General features: G+C 49.1%; 1 protein-coding gene across 2 annotated transcripts; it reads left to right on the forward strand.

Annotated features, from left to right (window-relative positions):
- The first annotated feature begins 478 nt into the window (after window positions 1-478).
- Window positions 479-16,544, forward strand: NOX1 (NADPH oxidase 1). 2 transcript variants are annotated; one of them, XM_073360833.2, is made up of 14 exons: window positions 479-1,215; window positions 8,538-8,649; window positions 8,798-8,893; window positions 9,367-9,477; window positions 10,415-10,499; window positions 11,218-11,366; window positions 11,491-11,672; window positions 12,052-12,190; window positions 13,206-13,298; window positions 13,544-13,779; window positions 13,906-14,068; window positions 14,293-14,439; window positions 14,693-14,817; window positions 15,836-16,544. In XM_073360833.2, the coding sequence occupies exons 2-14, from the start codon at window positions 8,647-8,649 to the stop codon at window positions 15,960-15,962; spliced, it is 1,656 nt and encodes a 551-aa protein (XP_073216934.1). In that variant the 5' UTR covers window positions 479-1,215; window positions 8,538-8,646; the 3' UTR covers window positions 15,963-16,544. The 2 variants fall into 2 exon arrangements, with proteins under 2 accessions (XP_073216934.1, XP_073216933.1); XM_073360832.2 differs by lacking the exon at window positions 8,538-8,649.
- Window positions 16,545-16,664: the final 120 nt, after the last annotated feature.

Consider the following 16,664-nt stretch of genomic DNA (forward strand, 5'->3'; position numbering starts at 1 on the left):
AGGGTGCAGGAGGGGTGCAGGCTCTAGGAGAGAGTTTGGGTGGGGGAGGGGGTCTGGGGTGCAGGCTCTGGGAGGGAGTTTGGATGCAGGCTCTGGGCTGGGGTGGGGGTGTGGGAGGGGGTGAGGGGTGCAGACTCTGGGAGGGAGTTTGGGGGCAGGAGGGGTGTGTGGGAAGGGGGAGGGGGTGCAGGCTCTGGGAGGGAGTTTGAGGATAGAAGGGGTGAGGGCTGTGGGGCTGGGGATGAGGGGTTTAGGAGGGGCTCAGGGCTGGGACAGAGGATTAGGGTGAGGGGGGATGAGGGGCCTGGGGCGCTGGAGAGGCTCAGGGCTAGAGTGGAAGGGCAGGGTAAGGGCAGCCTGCTCTGCCATTAGGGAATAGGGGGCACTAGGAACCTGTGGCAGCAGCTGATGCGGGGAGCCGGCAGAGCAGAGTCAGCGTGAGCTGCAGGCTCCGGGGCCAGGGGAGGTGAGCGGGGCCAGTAAGTGGGGGCCGGGGGACACTCGGGGGAGGTGCGGGCAGGGCGGCAGGCGGAGCCGGGGGAGAGACCCAGCCCCAAACATTGGTGGAGCTGCCCCCCGGCCCTGAATATTGCTGGAGCCCGGCACCGCGAGTGCATATAACTGCCCGACCCTCAGTCTTTTTATTTGGTTTTTAGTTTCTGAGCCATCACGCAGGTCACATGTTCCAGCTGCTCTCTGCAACCATGTGGGCTATAATCTCTCAAGACCACTTGACTCCAGGAGCTGGGGCTTGCAGAAAAACACCAAGTATTGTGAAACTCGCCCTGGTTTGGGTGTGCCCTAGCCTGGGTGCATTGAATAAATGAATAAAGGCTCATGAATATTATTCCGGATAGACAAGGCTGGTGTTTTGCCGTAGGTGTTTCTCAGTAGAGCAGTCAGGCCCTTTTTAAGAGAATCTGTTAGAGTTTAAAAAAAATAACGCTTAGCATTTCCTTAATGGAAGTCCAGCAGGGAAAACCCCTGCAGTTCCAGTGTCATGGGCCAGATCTCCTGCCAAGCATATAAAACAGGTGAAACAAGTTAAAAGAGAGACACACCGAATCACAAACAGATCCTGAGGGATACAGAGACAGAAAAGGCGAATCTATCTGGACACACAGGCAGCCAGAGAAGAGTGGCAACAGCACAGAACCTTGTAGAACACCAATGGGAAACTGGATCGTGAACCACTGGTTTCCGGCTGTGGTGATCGTAAGTGACTCTTTATTCATATCCAGTTAGAGATTCTTTTTAGATCATGAGGGACACATTTAAAAAAAAGATATCTAGCACTAGTTGGTCATGGAGAAATGGCAAATACTGTTCATTTTGTACAACTACCAGTAGCTTTACTGAATAAACCTGAATGAAATAGACTTATGAACTTAAAAAGATTTAGGCTCCAACTCAGCACATTCTTACCTGTAAGCACAGGGATTTTAGCACACATTAAGAACATGCTAAAATGCTGCCCTGAATCGGGTCCTTACAAAACTCCACAACTGGGGCTTGCTTGGAAGGAGGATAAATAGGCTGGCTACTTAGACAAGGTATTAAAACAGGAAAGAGAAAGGAAAAAATAATCTATAGCATGATTCAGTTGGCTAGGAATGAGTCACACCAGGAATACATTTGGCCTGAGGTCTTTTGAAAATCTGTATTTTTTTTTTTAAATAATCACTCAAATCTTTGTTTTATGTTCAAACTAACTGATTAAAATCTAAAGTATTTATTACTAAGCAAATAATTTATTCCTTGAATTTTCCCTCTTTTTCCATTAAAGAAAACTTAATGATCAGATTGTGAAATTAATCAATTTGGATAAAAATATCTGGCAGTGACTTTCTTCATGAAATGTTACCCCCAATGTGAATAGCTCCCAAACAGCTTAGCAAAAGTTGGAATTTCCGTTGCATGGTAAATTCCAATGTTTTGACACTTGCTATCATCGCTCATTGGGACAAAGAGTCAAAATACTGAATTTTTTCACAGAATGAAAATGCTGGCAAATTTCGATTTGAAACATTTCATTTTGATATTTTCAGTAGAAACAATGGAAGTGTTTCATTTTGGTGTGTTGAAACAAATCACATTTTTTTGTGTTGAGCCAGTTTGATATTAAACTTCATTGGCCTATGGTGCTGCAGTGCCTCAATGGGAATTGTAGTTCAGGTGCATCATGCCATCATTGCTCCTTAGGGCCCAGGCTCTCTAGCTGCAGTGCACCTCCCACCATGCACCATGTACTGTTCGTCATGAGAAGAGATGTACTTCAGGCCAAGAAGACAGGCCATAGAATAGAATGTGGGAGGAGGGGGCATGAAACACCCAAAACTACCACTCCACTGATGCACTGTGACACTTCGATGTTGAAACAACAACTAGGAGGACTTGTGGCACCTTAGAGACTAACAAATTTATTTGAACATACGCTTTTGTGGGCTAAAACCCACTTCATTGGTTGCATGCAGTGGAAAATACACACAGAGAACATGAAAAAATGGGTGCTGCCATACACACTATAAGGAGAGTGATCAATTAAGGTGATCAGCAGGAGAAAAAAACCTTTTGTGGTGATAATCAGGATGGCTCATTTCCAACAGTTGACAAGAAGGTGTGAGTAACAGTGGGGGGTGGCGTGGGGGAGGGAAATAAGCATGGGGAAATAGTTTTACTTTTCAGAGTAGCAGCCGTGTTAGTCTGTATTCACAAAAAAAAAAAGGAGTACTTGTGGCACCTTAGAGACTAACAAATGCTCAAATAAATTTGTTAGTCTCTAAGGTGCCACAAGTACTCCTTTTCTTTTTAGTTTTACTTTGTGTAACAAAATGTTTCAACTCTGTTCAACAAACCTAAATGTTTCAATCTGGGTCAAACTGTCTCAAAACTCAATATTTCATTTTGATTTTCCTGACAGAAAACTGAAACATTTCAACAAAAATTAAACATGTCCCATGGAAATTTTTGATTTTGTGGAAAGTACTTTTTCCACTGAAAAATCATTTTGTAAGAAAACCCCCAATCAGCTCTACTCACAACCAGGGTGCTGCAAATGGTTTGATATTTGAAATGTAAAATTCCGTCTCTGTTTATCAGTCACTTAAGTCACCTTAAGTGTTGTTTCTGTCTCCTGACTGGACAACTGATGCAACTAGCCAACACATCACACATTTAGAATGCTGAATATTGTAATTGAATACACAATCTGAAATGTTGCTTTTGGGAAATATTCAGGCTTCAAATTTGTTTTTTGGGAATATTCGCACTGGTAAAACCTGGCTGCTCAAATGTTCATGGAAAGCAAAAGCAACAAAAGATGGGGCCAAACACAGTTACATCAAAATCTGGTTTTCAATTTGAATGAATATTCACAGATTTCCCCCCCCCCCCATTCTGTCAGTTCAACTTTTATTATATTTGAGGATTTCTTCAGAGAAAACTACAAAACCCTGCTGCCATGTCAAACATTTTCTCTATTTCCCTTTCCTCATTCTTTATAGATAAAGGAATGACAACAGCATAATTTTGTTAAGAATTTATCTGCTCCCCTGCTTAGTCCCACCCTAAGGTCATGATCTCTTATATATTACATCATAGTTGCTTGCTGTGGAATCCAGTTCATCACCTTTGTGAGAAAGAAACAGTGGAAGTGATAGAAAGACAGCATTGTACCTAAGGCACTGATTTATAGAGCCCTGCAAATCCACGGATATCTGCTTTATATCCACAGATATCCGCATCTGGATCATTTTTGCGGATAGGATGCCGATACAAATTTTGTATCGCTCAGGGCTCTACTGATTTACTAGGTTCACACACCCCGTGGACCCTTTCTTCCTTCACAGGGCCCATATTATACCGGTGCAAAGCTTGTTATAGTATCAAGGCCTAAATAGTTAATCCATTTTAGACAGTAAGATCTTCAGGACAAGGACTATCTGCTTGTGTTATACAGATTGGCAACACTTAAATAATAAAGGCTCCGATTCAGGCAGGTGTTGAAACACGTGCCTAACTTTAAGCATGTGAGTAGTCCCCTTGATGTTAATTAGATGACTCATATGTTTAAACATAAAAGCGTAAGAAGGACCATACTTGGTCAGAGCAATTGGCCATATAGTCCAGTAGTCTGTATTCTGACAGTGGCCAGATGCTTCAGAGGGAGTGAATGGAACAGAGCAATGTACTGAGTAATCCATCCCCTGTCATCCAGTACCAGCTTCTAGCAATTGGAGGTTTAGGGACACCCAGAGCATGGGGTTGTGTCCCTGACCTTACTGGCTAATAGCCATTGATGGACCTATTCTCCATTAACTTGTCTAATTCTTTTCTGAACCCAGTTTTACTTTTGGCTTTCACAACATCCCCAGGCAATGAGTTCTATAGGTTGTGTGATGAAGAACTTCCTTATCATGAAAAGAAAAGGAGGACTTGTGGCACCTCAGAGACTAACCAATTTATTTGAGCATAAGCTTTCGTGAGCTACAGCTCACTTCATCGGCTGATGCATTCAGAATTGTATTTTCCACTGAATGCATCCGATGAAGTGAGCTGTAGCTCACGAAAGCTCATGCTCAAATAAATTGGTTAGTCTCTGAGGTGCCACAAGTCCTCCTTTTCTTTTTGCAAATACAGACTAACACGGCTGTTACTCTGAAACCTTCCTTATCATGGGTGGTGAGTATCCTAGGAAAGGGGAGGCTTTGCCTCCCCAGACAGCCTACCGTGGCCCCACCCCCAGGCCAGTGTGCCTCCTGCAGGGCCTCGGGGACACTGGTGCTGGGCCATGCTGCCTGCTCAGCGCTCCGGGGTTGGTTGCCCGAGCACTGGAACTGGGGCTGCCTGGAGCCCCGGGGCTGGGGGTGCAGTGACCGTGCCGCCTGAGCACTGGGGCTGGAGGTGTGGCGACCGCGTTGCCCGGCCACCAGACCCCTTGGGCTGGGGGCGCGGCGGCCACGCCACCCAGCCGCCTGAGCAACTGGACTGGGGGCTGCAGTGACCATGCTGCCCAGAGACCCAGGGCTGGGGACATGGCGTCTGTGCTGCCCGGCCTCCTGAAGCACCAGGGCTGGAGGCACTATGGCTACACCGCCCAGGGGCTGTGGGAGCTGAGGCTGCGGCACACCGAGGCTGGGGCTGTGGTGAGGGTGTTTTGGGCTCCTGCAGGGGAGGGGGAGGTTAAAGGGGGAGAAGGAGGGGGCAGAAGGGGGAGGTGCGGGGCTAGCCTCCCCTGGCGGCCATGTGCCCTTATTTGTGTTTTAAACCTGCTGCCTATTAATTTCACGGGGTGACGCCTGGTTCCTGTGTTATGTGACAGGTTTCAGAGGAACAGCCGTGTTAGTACTCCTTTTCTTTTTGTGTTATGTGAAGCAATAAACAACTTCCTTATTCACTTTTTCCACATCGTTCATGATTTCATAGACCTCAATCATATTCCCCTCCGTTGTCTCTTTTCCAAGCTGAACAGTACCAGCCTTTTTAATTTATCCTCATATGAAAACTGTTCCATACCCTTAATCATTAAAAGGGAACCTTTTCCAATTCTAACGTATCTTTTTTGAGAAAGGGTGACCAGAACTACACTACAATATTCAAGGTATGGGAGGACCATGGATTTATATAGCAGCACTATGATATCTTCTGTCTTATTATCTATCCCTTTGCTAATGATTCCGAACATTGTGTTAGCTTTTTTGACAGCTGATGCACATTGAGCAGATGTTTTCAGAGAACTATCCATGATGACTCCAAGTTCTCTTTCTTGAGAAGTAACAGCTAATTTCAACCCCATCATTTTGTGTGTATAACTGGGATTATGTTTTCAAATGTGCACTACTTTGTATTTATCCGCACTGAATTTCTCCTGCCATTTTTTTGCCCAGTCACCCAGTTTTGTGAGATCCCCCTTTCTAACTCTTTTTAGTCTGCTTTTGACTTAGCTATCTTGAGTTATTTTGTGTCATCTGCAAACTTTGCCACCTCATTGTTCATCCCCTTTTCCAGATCATTTATGGATATGTTGAACAGCATTAGTTCTCATACAGATCTTTGGGGGATCCCACTATTTATCTCTTTCTGCTGTGAAAACTGACCATTTATTCCTACCCTTTGTTTCCTATCTTTCAACCAAGACTCCTTTCTTTGCTTAAGAGCCTTTGGTGAGGGACCTTGTCAAAAGTTTTCTGAAAGTCCAAATAAACTATATTCACTGGATTTCCCCCGTCCAAATATTTGTTGACCCTCTCAAAGAATTCTAATAAATTGGTGAGGCATGATTTCCCTTTGCAAAAGGGAGTTGACTCTTCCCCAATACACCATGTTCATCTATACGTCTGATAATTCTGTTCTTTATTATAGTTTCAACCAATTTGGCCAGTACTCAAATTAAGCTTACCAGCCTGTAATTGCCAGGATCACCCGAGGAGCCTTTTTTAAAAAAAATCAGCACCACATTAGCTATCCACCAGTCAGCTGGTACAGTGGCTGATTTAAGCCATTGGTTACATGCCACAGTTAAGTTAGGCACGAGTTTAAGTACCTTTTTGAGCTCTGTCTGAAGTGCCCAAGTTACCTCCTAATAAAGTCCATGGGACTTTTGCTCGAAAAGGACTGCTGAATTTGGTTCAAATAACATAATTAAATAAAAACACTGTAACGATAAAAAAAAATTCTAAAACAATCAATGCATGTTCTTTCCGTATTTCCCATTAGGATTCTGGCTGGCTAGTGTCATGGTAGCATCTATTCAATAGTAAATACTTTGCGTGCTTTGCTAAGAATTTCCTAGATTATTTAAATGCCTCCTTCTGCTTCCCTTTGAGTTACAGCTTCGCACACACTGACTTAGTGGGAACACTTTAAATTCCATGGACAGTTTTGTTTGCAGTGGTGTTGCAGCCATGTTGGTCCCAGGATTACTGTGTGACTACACCTACTAAATTACTAAGTAAGCTAACCTATGGTGTAAGATGAAAGAAATCATCTACAGTGTCTAGTGAAATGGGGTCAGATCCTGCTCTCAGTTACAGGGGTGTAAAGCCAGTTACTGAACAGAAGTTAGTAGTTACTCTGCATTTACACCTTGTCACTGAAAGTGGAATTTGGCCCAAATGCTCAAAGGGAGTTAGACATCTCAATATCTTGGAAGATCTGCAATGCCTGCTGCTTTGGCATCAGTGGACTCTGCATGGGCTGGGCACAGGGGTTTGCCTGCATGGAGCCAGCGGCAGGATCAGGATCTAACTCAGTGGCCAACAGCTACCATAGAAGCACAGAGATCTGATGTGGGATTCGTGCTTGAGGAATTTTGGCTCTCTTGACGTTTGATAAGTGCTGCTACTGCTGGGGAAAGATGCTGGCCTGACTGCCCTGGAGATGGAAGCCCTTTACTTATCCACAGACCACGGACAGTTTAGGTACTGGCAGGGCTGGCTTCCTCCCAACAGCTGCTACCCGGGCCTGGAGAGGTGAGGGATGAGAGGGGAATTCTATCTGCATGGCCCATTCAGCCAGTGCTTAGTGTGTGTGTGCGTGCTGAGGGAGGGCAAAGGCTGCGTTTGCAAGGAGTCACAGACCCAACATATTAAATAAATATATAAACACTGACCTGGGTTGCTGAGGGGTGCATTTTAAACATGGTCTTACCAAAGCTGCTGCTCCCACAATATGGTAGTCCTGCCACTTTTTTCAGATCACTTTATGCATTGCCCTTGGCCTCTCTGCTGAGACAGAGTGCCAGCTATGCCCGCGGATTGTAATATGGGCACTTCTCCATTGGGAGCTAGACTGAGAACCAGCAACTCCTCTAACGTAGGCCAGGACACAGCCCTCAGATACCCATTGTCCTGTCACTGACCATGTTGCTGACTTGATCCAACGGGCTGAATGGAAACTGACCATGAACAGCATCACGCTCCTCGGGGGGGAAGAGGAGATGCTAACCCCTCTCACTGAGTGACTGAGCAGCACTACGGTAGTCCTAGCTCGGGCTCTGAACAGCCCCCCAAAGCCAGATGACAGGTGAGACCCTTGGGAACAATGATACAAACAGAACCAGCTGACGGACTTTCTGTTAGTCGGGTCCTTCCCTCATCACCTACAAGTCAAATAACCTCAGATAATGGGGAGTAGCAGGGACATTCTCCTTTCATTTCCACCACAGTTCCCCTGGACTCTTGCTGAGAACTCATCTGTCCTGCTAAGGTTTGCCAATACAAGGAGCGTTTGGGAACGGAAGTTCCTTCAGTGTGGCAAGCTCTGCGTCCTCCTGGGCATCCAGCTCCCCATGACTTCAATAGGAGCCGTCTGTGGGTGCTCTCACCTCAGAAAATGAGGCCTTAACCCTCTAGGGCTGCAGGGCCAACTCCTTCTCCCAGGAACACCAGCACAGTACTGAGCTCTCACAGCTTCTACTGGTCTCAAGGGGTGTCCTGGCACCTCAGAACATCAGGCACAAAGTGTCTCAAAATGGGCACCAAAATCAGTGGGCCTCTCTGAAAGTGCTGTTGCAAGTAATCACTCTGCTTTCTAATTAGATGCAGTGATTACAGCCTGTGGGCCACATTCCGAGCTGGTATAAATTGGACACACTCCCCTGAAGTCAGTAGAGCTACAGCAACTGAGGATCTGGCCCTCCTGAATTTTATGGTACACTAGCATTTCCCTTTAAGGTTCACTGAAATAAAGGAGACACAATTCTTTTGTTGTTGCCTCCTCCCCTCAGACACACTAACACCCTGTTTGATTGTGGAGTCTTTCAATTGCCATTTAACTGTCTTTTCTCCCCCCTCTCTAGGCAGCCTGGTTGGGCCTGAATGTTTTCCTGTTTGTATATTATTTCCTGCTGTTTGACAGGGATAAGAAGTTCTACTACACCAGAGTCCTACTTGGGGTAAGGACAGTCTCCCCCGCTCTCTCTCCCCTGCCCCTCTTTTTGCCAAATACTGACCTTATCAGCTGGGAGCATTTCCCATCGCAGAAACAGGAAGCCTTTCCCATCGCAGCCCCCTTCAGGCTGGAGATGGATCAGCTGTGTAAACTCCCCCTGCCCCCATTTCCTGCTGGTGCTGCTCCACACCAGGGAGGCTGTTTGTGGCTGTGACCCCTTTGGGCTTTCATCACAGTAGTAGCCTAGTGCTGGCTGGGGCAGAACACTAGTCAGTAGTGATTGACATACAGTAGCACCCACTGCTGTTCAGTGAGGGGAGGATGGAAAAATCCCCTGCTCTCTGGGGTGTGTGAAGGGCCTCAGGCTCCTGCATTAAAGCCAAATGCAGTGTGGTGTATACAGTGATAGCTGGTAACTGGTGGGCACCCGCAAAGTGAGACTGACCCAGTCTTTGCACATCCCCATCTCCTCCCCAGTCTGCGCTGGCATGGGCCCGGGCCTCTGCAAAATGCCTGAACTTTAACAGCATGCTGATCCTGTTACCAGTGTGTCGCAACCTGCTCTCCTTCCTGAGGGGCACTTGCTCGGTGAGTGACCAGCCCTGCCCCACCATCACTCCTCATCCCACCGCACAAACGCTCACTCAGGACTGGGACTGATTCTGGCTTCACCGGGCACTCCTGGCCAGTCACACCCAGCAGGGTCACGCACTAGTGACAGAATGAGCCAGACATCAAAACATCAGGAGATGAGTCCCAAAATCATTTACAAATACTACTGTGTTTGTGATGTGGCCTTTGCATGCCCCCTGGCTCAGGCTCTGTGTGTGTGTGAAATCCGTGCTTCCAACACTTCCACATGTACGGTGTGAGGAGGTTTGACTGCTGCTGCTTGATGGGGTAGGGTTGGGTGAGGTCTCCCGCCAATCTCCCCAATGCTCATAGTTCCCATTAATTACTTCTGTGTCCCCGCACAGCCCCTACCTCAGCCCAGTAATTAATTATCCACCCACCCACCCCCTGCAGCTGCTCCTCCTGCAGCTTCTGGGGTTCTGCAGCCTCCTCTCCTGGACCTGCGGGGCAGCAGCACGATCCCCTCCTCCCCTTTCCTAGGCCAGAGGGGCAGCTTCAGGGGCTCTTCACCCCTTCTGCATCTTGCAGGGATGGAGGAAGAGGGGCAGGGAACAGACTGACCCAGGGCTTGGCGGAGAGAAGGGACACCTCCCCCCTTGCCTACTCTGAGAATGGTGTCATCTCCTCCCTCACCCAAAAGGTGTTCTGGATCCTGAGGACACGGGGAGGGCTCCATGTGCCTAGATGCAATGCGCAACATGGCCCTTGGCCCTGTGTGTCCATGTACCTGCCTGCCCACCCCTAGAGCCTCCCCCTACCCAACATGGGGAAGGGCTTGCTCTGCCCCCAGTCCCCCCCACCCCCACCCAGAGAGGGGCTGGCCCTGCCCCTCTTGCCCCCACAGTCTGGAAGCAGCTCTCCATTTGCTGACCATTTCCTCTCCTCCCTGCAGTGCTGCAGGCGCACAATGAGGAAGCAGCTGGATCACAACCTCACCTTCCACAAGCTTGTGGCCTACACAATTGCCCTGTTCACAGGTAACTCAGGCACCCACCTCATTGCACATGAACTGTCACCCAGTACAGGAAAATGCTGCACCAGCCAGCAGTCACTGGTTCAGGTTCCCCCTGGCCTGCGGATTAGGGTTGCTAAACCTCCAGGATTGTCCTGGAGTGTCCAGGAATTAAACATTATGTCATGTGATGAAACCTCCAGGAATACATCCTACCAAAATTGGCACCCTACTGGAGGCAGAGTGAGCAGATGCCCAGGCCTTCCCCAGTGGGATGTTGATCAGGGTCTGAGCATGGTCTCCATGTGGCAAGCATGTATTCTATATCCAAGAGGGCAATGGGCGGGGTGCTGCCCCTTTCAGCGCAGGCTGTGCTGCCTTGGCTTGCAGCAGATCTCCGAGGGTACGTCTACACAGCAATTAAATACCTGCGCCTGGCCCAGGTCAGCTGATTTGGGCTGCCAGGGCTAGAGCTGCAGGGTTGTAAAATTGCTGGGTAGGCATTTGGGCTCGGGCTGGATCCCAGGCTATGAGACCCCACAATGCGGGAGGGTCCCAGAGCCTGGGCTCTAGCCCAAGCCCGAATGTCTACCCAGCAATTTTAGCCCCGCAGCCCAAGTCAGCTAAGCTAGGCCAACCATGGCTGTGCTGCAGGTCTTTTATTCCAGTGTAGACATGCCCTGGGTGATGGACTCCCAGGGTGTAGGTTCCAATCTCTCTCTCTCTGTGTCTGTGATGTTCAGCTGTTCATATCATCGCCCACCTGTGTAACTTTGAGTGGTACAATGACAGCCAGCAAGCTGCGGATGGGAGCCTCTCTTCCATTCTCTCCAACCTGCACCAAGATGAGGAGAGTAACAAGTGGCTAAACCCCATCCACTCCAACAGCACGGTGAGTGCCCAGGGCCTGCCTTGTGGGGATGTGAGCCCCAGGGTGGCTGCCACAGGGCGCCATGGCTTCATTCTGTGCTGACTTTATGTGACCATCCCCATCTCCTCACTGTGTTCTCTTGCAGACTCCAGCGTACGTGACATTCACTACCATCCCGGGCCTGACAGGCGTGATCATCACTGTGGCGCTGATCCTCATGGTTACCTCCTCCATGGAGTTCATCCGCAGGAGCTATTTTGAGGTCTTCTGGTACACACACCATCTCTTCATCATCTACTTCGCTGGCCTTGTCATCCATGGCATCGCGTAAGGCACCACACAGCAGCCACACGTCACTCCCAAATGGCATCTCACTGGCAAGCCCTGTCCACCTCCCCATCTGTCCTGCACTCCCCACTTCCTACCCTGGCATGAGACTCTCACACCGCATCCCTAGCGCCGCGGAGCATCTGTCACCCTCCCCGCTTCCCAGCCAAGCGCCTGTCTCACCCTCCCTTTACCCAACCCCCTCCTCTGACTGTTCCACCCTCCCCCGTTTGCCAGCAGAACCTCCTGCTATCACATGCTCCCCATATCTAAGCCTGCGTCTCCCCTTCCTCCTTTGCTGAGCAGTTATGAAGGTGAAGCAGGGAGGTAGGCAGGCTTGGATCAGGAGAGCTGTGGTGACATTTCTCTCCTCTCCCAGTGGTCTTGTTCGTGGGCAGACAGCAGAGAGCTTGAATAAGCACAACCCCGAGCACTGTGCGCAGGACCCTACACACTGGGGAAGAAAGAACAAACACTCCCACTGTGAAGAGCCCGAGTTTGGGAGCATCCCAGCTGAGGTGAGTCCTTCCAGTGCAGACATTAGCTGGCAGGAGACTACACGGAGCTGACTGACAGACCTCACCCTTGTCCATTCAGGAGGGTGCAGCACAGCCCCTGACACAATCTCATTTTCCATGGTGTGATGGGAGAGGAGTTCTCTGACGCTCCTCATTCCTTCCCCTTCCTGTCACTCATGCCTCCCAATAGAACAAGCTCCCTCCCACCTCCCTAAAGCCTCTCCATGCCAAGTATCCCACAGGGGGCTCTTCACAGCCTGCCTCAGCCCTGTTCAACTTTCCAGGTGCTTCTAGCCAAGAGAGCCCCGTCCCCCGCAATGTACACTCCTGGCCAACCCACCTCTTCCCTGCTGGTTCCCAGCCTGACAGGGTGGGTGAGAAATGGCAGCAGGCAACAGTACAGGGCAAGGCTCTTATCAGGCAAGAGCAGCTCCAACCTGCTGCTCTGGGGGTAGCCCTCAGTGTCATCCAGCTGGGAAGTAGCCAGTTCTCAAAAGGGTTAAGAAGAGGAGATGACAGGAACAATATACACAGCCCTCTGCAGAGGGGCTCGGAAACCCAGCTTTTCTCCTGCTCTCTGAATTATTAGACTGAAATACCCTCCCCTCACTCACTGTAACCCACACTGCACTAGTGAGCATCACCCAGGAGAGCTCTGTGCCAAGCTGGCATGAATTGCAGGGACAAATCCTGAGCAATGGCTCTCACCCTCTACCCAGACCCCCTGGTGATGGGAGCAATGTGACCACCTGAATTAGAGTGGGTGGGACAGTACTCTATAGGTATAAGGTACTAATGCCAATCCTGGTGCGCCCATGTCACCCTGCACCAGCATGGAGCCATGTCTCCTGTGTCATAAAGACATTTCCCAAAACATTAGGCGAGAACATTTGAGCTGGGAATTACCCTGTAGGGACATCAGTGTCCTATACTGCCAGACCTCCCCTCAGTGCCCATCAGCTCCTCCAGAGATGGAAAGGCTCTCACAATGTATTACTCACTTCTGTCTCCACAGTCCTGGCAGTGGGTGCTGGCCCCAATCGTTCTCTATGTCTTTGAGCGGGTATTACGCTTTTGGCGTTCTCAGCAGAGGGTCGTTGTTACAAAGGTAAGGGGTGTCTCGGCACAGCCAGTGCAGCCTCTCCCAGCAGGAGTCACTGTAGGCAATGGGATAGAAGCACTGCCCGTGGGAGCTCCTGGCCACTCCAATCCCATTCTTTCCCAGCAGGAGTCACTGTAGGCTCCCTGTGTGGGGTGCTCCGAGCTACTCCAGGCTCAGCCCAAGTAGTGGTGACGCTGTAGTGGCAGCTGGGTGGGACATACTCATGCTTTGTGGATGCGCCTTTCCCACAGGTTGTCGTGCACCCATCAAAAGTATTGGAACTACAGATGCACAAGAAGGGCTTCAGCATGGAAGTGGGCCAGTATATTTTCATCAATTGTCCCTCTGTCTCATGCCTGGAGTGGCATCCTTTCACCCTGACCTCTGCACCCGAAGAAGACTTTTTCTCTGTCCACATCCGGGCAGCAGGGGACTGGACAGAGAATCTAATTGATACCTTTCAGCAGCAGAAACCAAAGACACCCAGGTAGGCCAGGGCGGCATTAGAGTCAGGAAGCCAACAGAACTCAACCCCTGGGAAGAGTTTTGTGATACAAAGTGATGCAGGGAGGTGGCTTCGACCTCTTACCTGGGTCCTGCCTTATTTTACCAGGATAGCGGTGGATGGCCCCTTTGGCACAGCCAGTGAAGACGTGTTCCAGTATGAGGTTGCCATGCTGGTGGGAGCAGGGATCGGGGTCACGCCCTTTGCTTCTGTACTGAAATCAATCTGGTACAAGTTCCAGCATGCAGACCAGTGTCTCAAAACCAAAAAGGTAACCAGTGAAATGGGGGAAAGGCTGGCCCTACAGCTGCCTGTCTGACCTTCATTCCCAGGAACCTCGTGTGTCCTTAAAGTGCAACTTCCCACCATCCCCAGCACTGTCCTAGAGTGCGAAGCTACAGCCTTCCTGCTGAATGTCCCCTCTGCTACACCGCAGTGCACAGCTCTCCCATTGTCAGTAACATCTCTCTTTCTGTTTGTGCGGTTGGATCCCAGATCTACTTCTACTGGCTCTGCCGGGATACAGGTGCGTTTGCCTGGTTCAATGACCTGCTCGCCTCCCTGGAGCGAGAGATGGAAGAATCTGGCAAAGCAGGTTTCCTGAACTGCAGACTCTTCCTCACAGGCTGGGACAACAGCATTGTGAGTCACACACACTATACGGTCCTGATGGCAGGAGATGTGTCATAGTCTAGGAGGGGAGAACACCATGTTAAAAGCTAGACAAGATGAACACAGGCACCAGAGTGGGGATTCTGACATTTAACCCCTCAGGGAGCATGGCAACAGTTGAAGCCAAGGCCTCATGAATGAGGGCTCCTGCAGCCCATCTGTTGGGTTCCAGGCATTGGCAGGATGTCTGCCTGTTCTCACTCCTCATCTCCTGTAACTCTAGGCTGGCCAAGCAGCTTTCAACTTTGATAAAGACACGGATGTGGTGACAGGTCTCAAACAGAAAACCTTCTTTGGGAGACCCATGTGGAGCAATGAGTTCTCTGCAGTGGCAACTGCCCACCCCAGGTGAGTGTCTAGTGTCCTGGAGACCAGGTTGCCAGAGCTGGAAATGCCTCTTCAAACTGCCTGGCTTCTTCCTCCTCTGACTGCATGCCTAGCAAGTCTAGTGCTGCTTCTGTAAGCACAGATGCCAAGTAAGGACACTGAGAATGAGCTGTATATGATACAGCACCAGAACGATTGGATTCATAGGTTAGGGACTATTGTAATCATCTGATCCCCTGTATAACACAAGCCAGAGAACTTGCCAAACTAATTCCTAGAGCAGATATTTTAGAAAAACAGCCAATTTTGATTTAAAAATTGCCAGTGATGGAGAATTCACCGTAACTCTTGGTCAATTGTTCCAGGGGTTAATTACTGAAGAGTTCTCAGATTACTGGATTCTAATGGCCTGGGTTTTTCAGAGGTGCAGAGCACCTACAGCTCCTACTAACTTCAGGTGGAGTCATGGCTGCTCAGCATCTCTGAAAACTGGGCCCAAGGCCAGAAATTCAAGGACCTTCTATGGCAGTGGTTTTCAAACCTTTTCTCATTTGTGGATCTCTAACAAATTTCAAATGGAGGTGCAGACCCCTTTGGAATGATGTTAGACCACAGGGTGAAAACCACTGTGCTATAGGATGATGGCAACGCATCTCCTTCAGGGAAACACTGGGAAGAACTGAAGGTTTCCTGCACTGATCATAAATACCCTGCACAGCAAAATCCTTCTCCATGGCTCTTCCACACACAGCTGTTCAGAAGGAACACTGTAAAGAGGACTGGAGTCTCCTCTGAGGTAGGGGTGATGGGCGTAAGGGATGTTAGGAGTTAAGTGGTCTCTGGAGCTACGGGCTAATACATGCAATGTAATTCATCTGATACACTGCCCCATGAGCAGGGACCAATGAATGACTAGGATGGGGGTGTGTTCTGAAGATGGAGGCAAGTGAAGGCCCACAGATGGTGAACGGCCCTGGACAGAGCCTGGGGAGGGCAGATTATTTCTCCCCAGCACTAACATCTCCTTTGTTCTGTGCAGGTCTGTGGTGGGAGTGTTCCTCTGTGGGCCTCAAGCTTTGGCAAAAAGCCTGCAGAAGTGCTGCCATCAGTACTCCAGCCTGGACCCTAGGAAGGTCAAATTCTACTTCAACAAGGAGAACTTCTAAGCAGCAGGAACATGGTGACTACACGGTGTGACACTACAACCTCCCAGAGAGCAATTACCTGATCCTCTACAGCTCCTTTTAAAACTGAATCAACCTGGTCCTGCTGAGGATGCGCTGACTGACACGACTGGGAACTACAGACATTCAAATCACGTCTCCTACCTACTAAACACGAGGAAGTAGTGAGCTTCCAAAACAACACTGCATTCCTCCGAAGGAAGTGTACTTTTGAGTATTCCACCTTGTATCTCCTTTGAAGGGGAGGGGACTGGGTCTCCATCACTAGAGGTCAACAGTGATCTCACATGCAGAGGGGAGTTGAAATGGACTTTCTGGTGCAATCAGCATGAACTTAAAGTTTGATTGTGGCACCTGCACAAGGGACTGACAAAGGCTGAGATTGATGATTAAACTTGATTTTGGACATGGATAGAGGAATTCCAGGATGATAGGCTTGGGGGAAATCTGCTGGGGAGAAGGACAGAGGTCGTTTGTACCTGATTCATCACAAACGGGAAATATTCTCCAATAAATGTTTCTGTAAATGAATATTAAAATAAACAAAACTTGCTTCTCTTGTAAGCAGCTTGTGATAAAACCCAACCCAGGTGAACCATTCTGTCCAATTTAAGATGCAACTGCACAGCATTTACCTAGTGCCTGACTGTGTCTGTTGAACCTGTGCTCTGTCTGCACTTACTG

The sequence above is a fragment of the Lepidochelys kempii genome, chromosome 9 (assembly GCF_965140285.1).
Source record: "Lepidochelys kempii isolate rLepKem1 chromosome 9, rLepKem1.hap1, whole genome shotgun sequence".
Classification (NCBI taxonomy): Eukaryota; Metazoa; Chordata; order Testudines; family Cheloniidae; genus Lepidochelys; species Lepidochelys kempii.

Excerpts from the sequence above, each read along its gene's own strand:
- NOX1 (XM_073360832.2), top strand. The coding sequence starts at position 1,171 with ATGGGAAACTGGATCGTGAACCACTGGTTTCCGGCTGTGGTGATC. Across the intron at positions 13,299-13,543 it reads AGAGGGTCGTTGTTACAAAG|GTTGTCGTGCACCCATCAAA; the intron begins GTAAGGGGTGTC and ends CCTTTCCCACAG. Across the intron at positions 14,069-14,292 it reads AGTGTCTCAAAACCAAAAAG|ATCTACTTCTACTGGCTCTG; the intron begins GTAACCAGTGAA and ends GTTGGATCCCAG.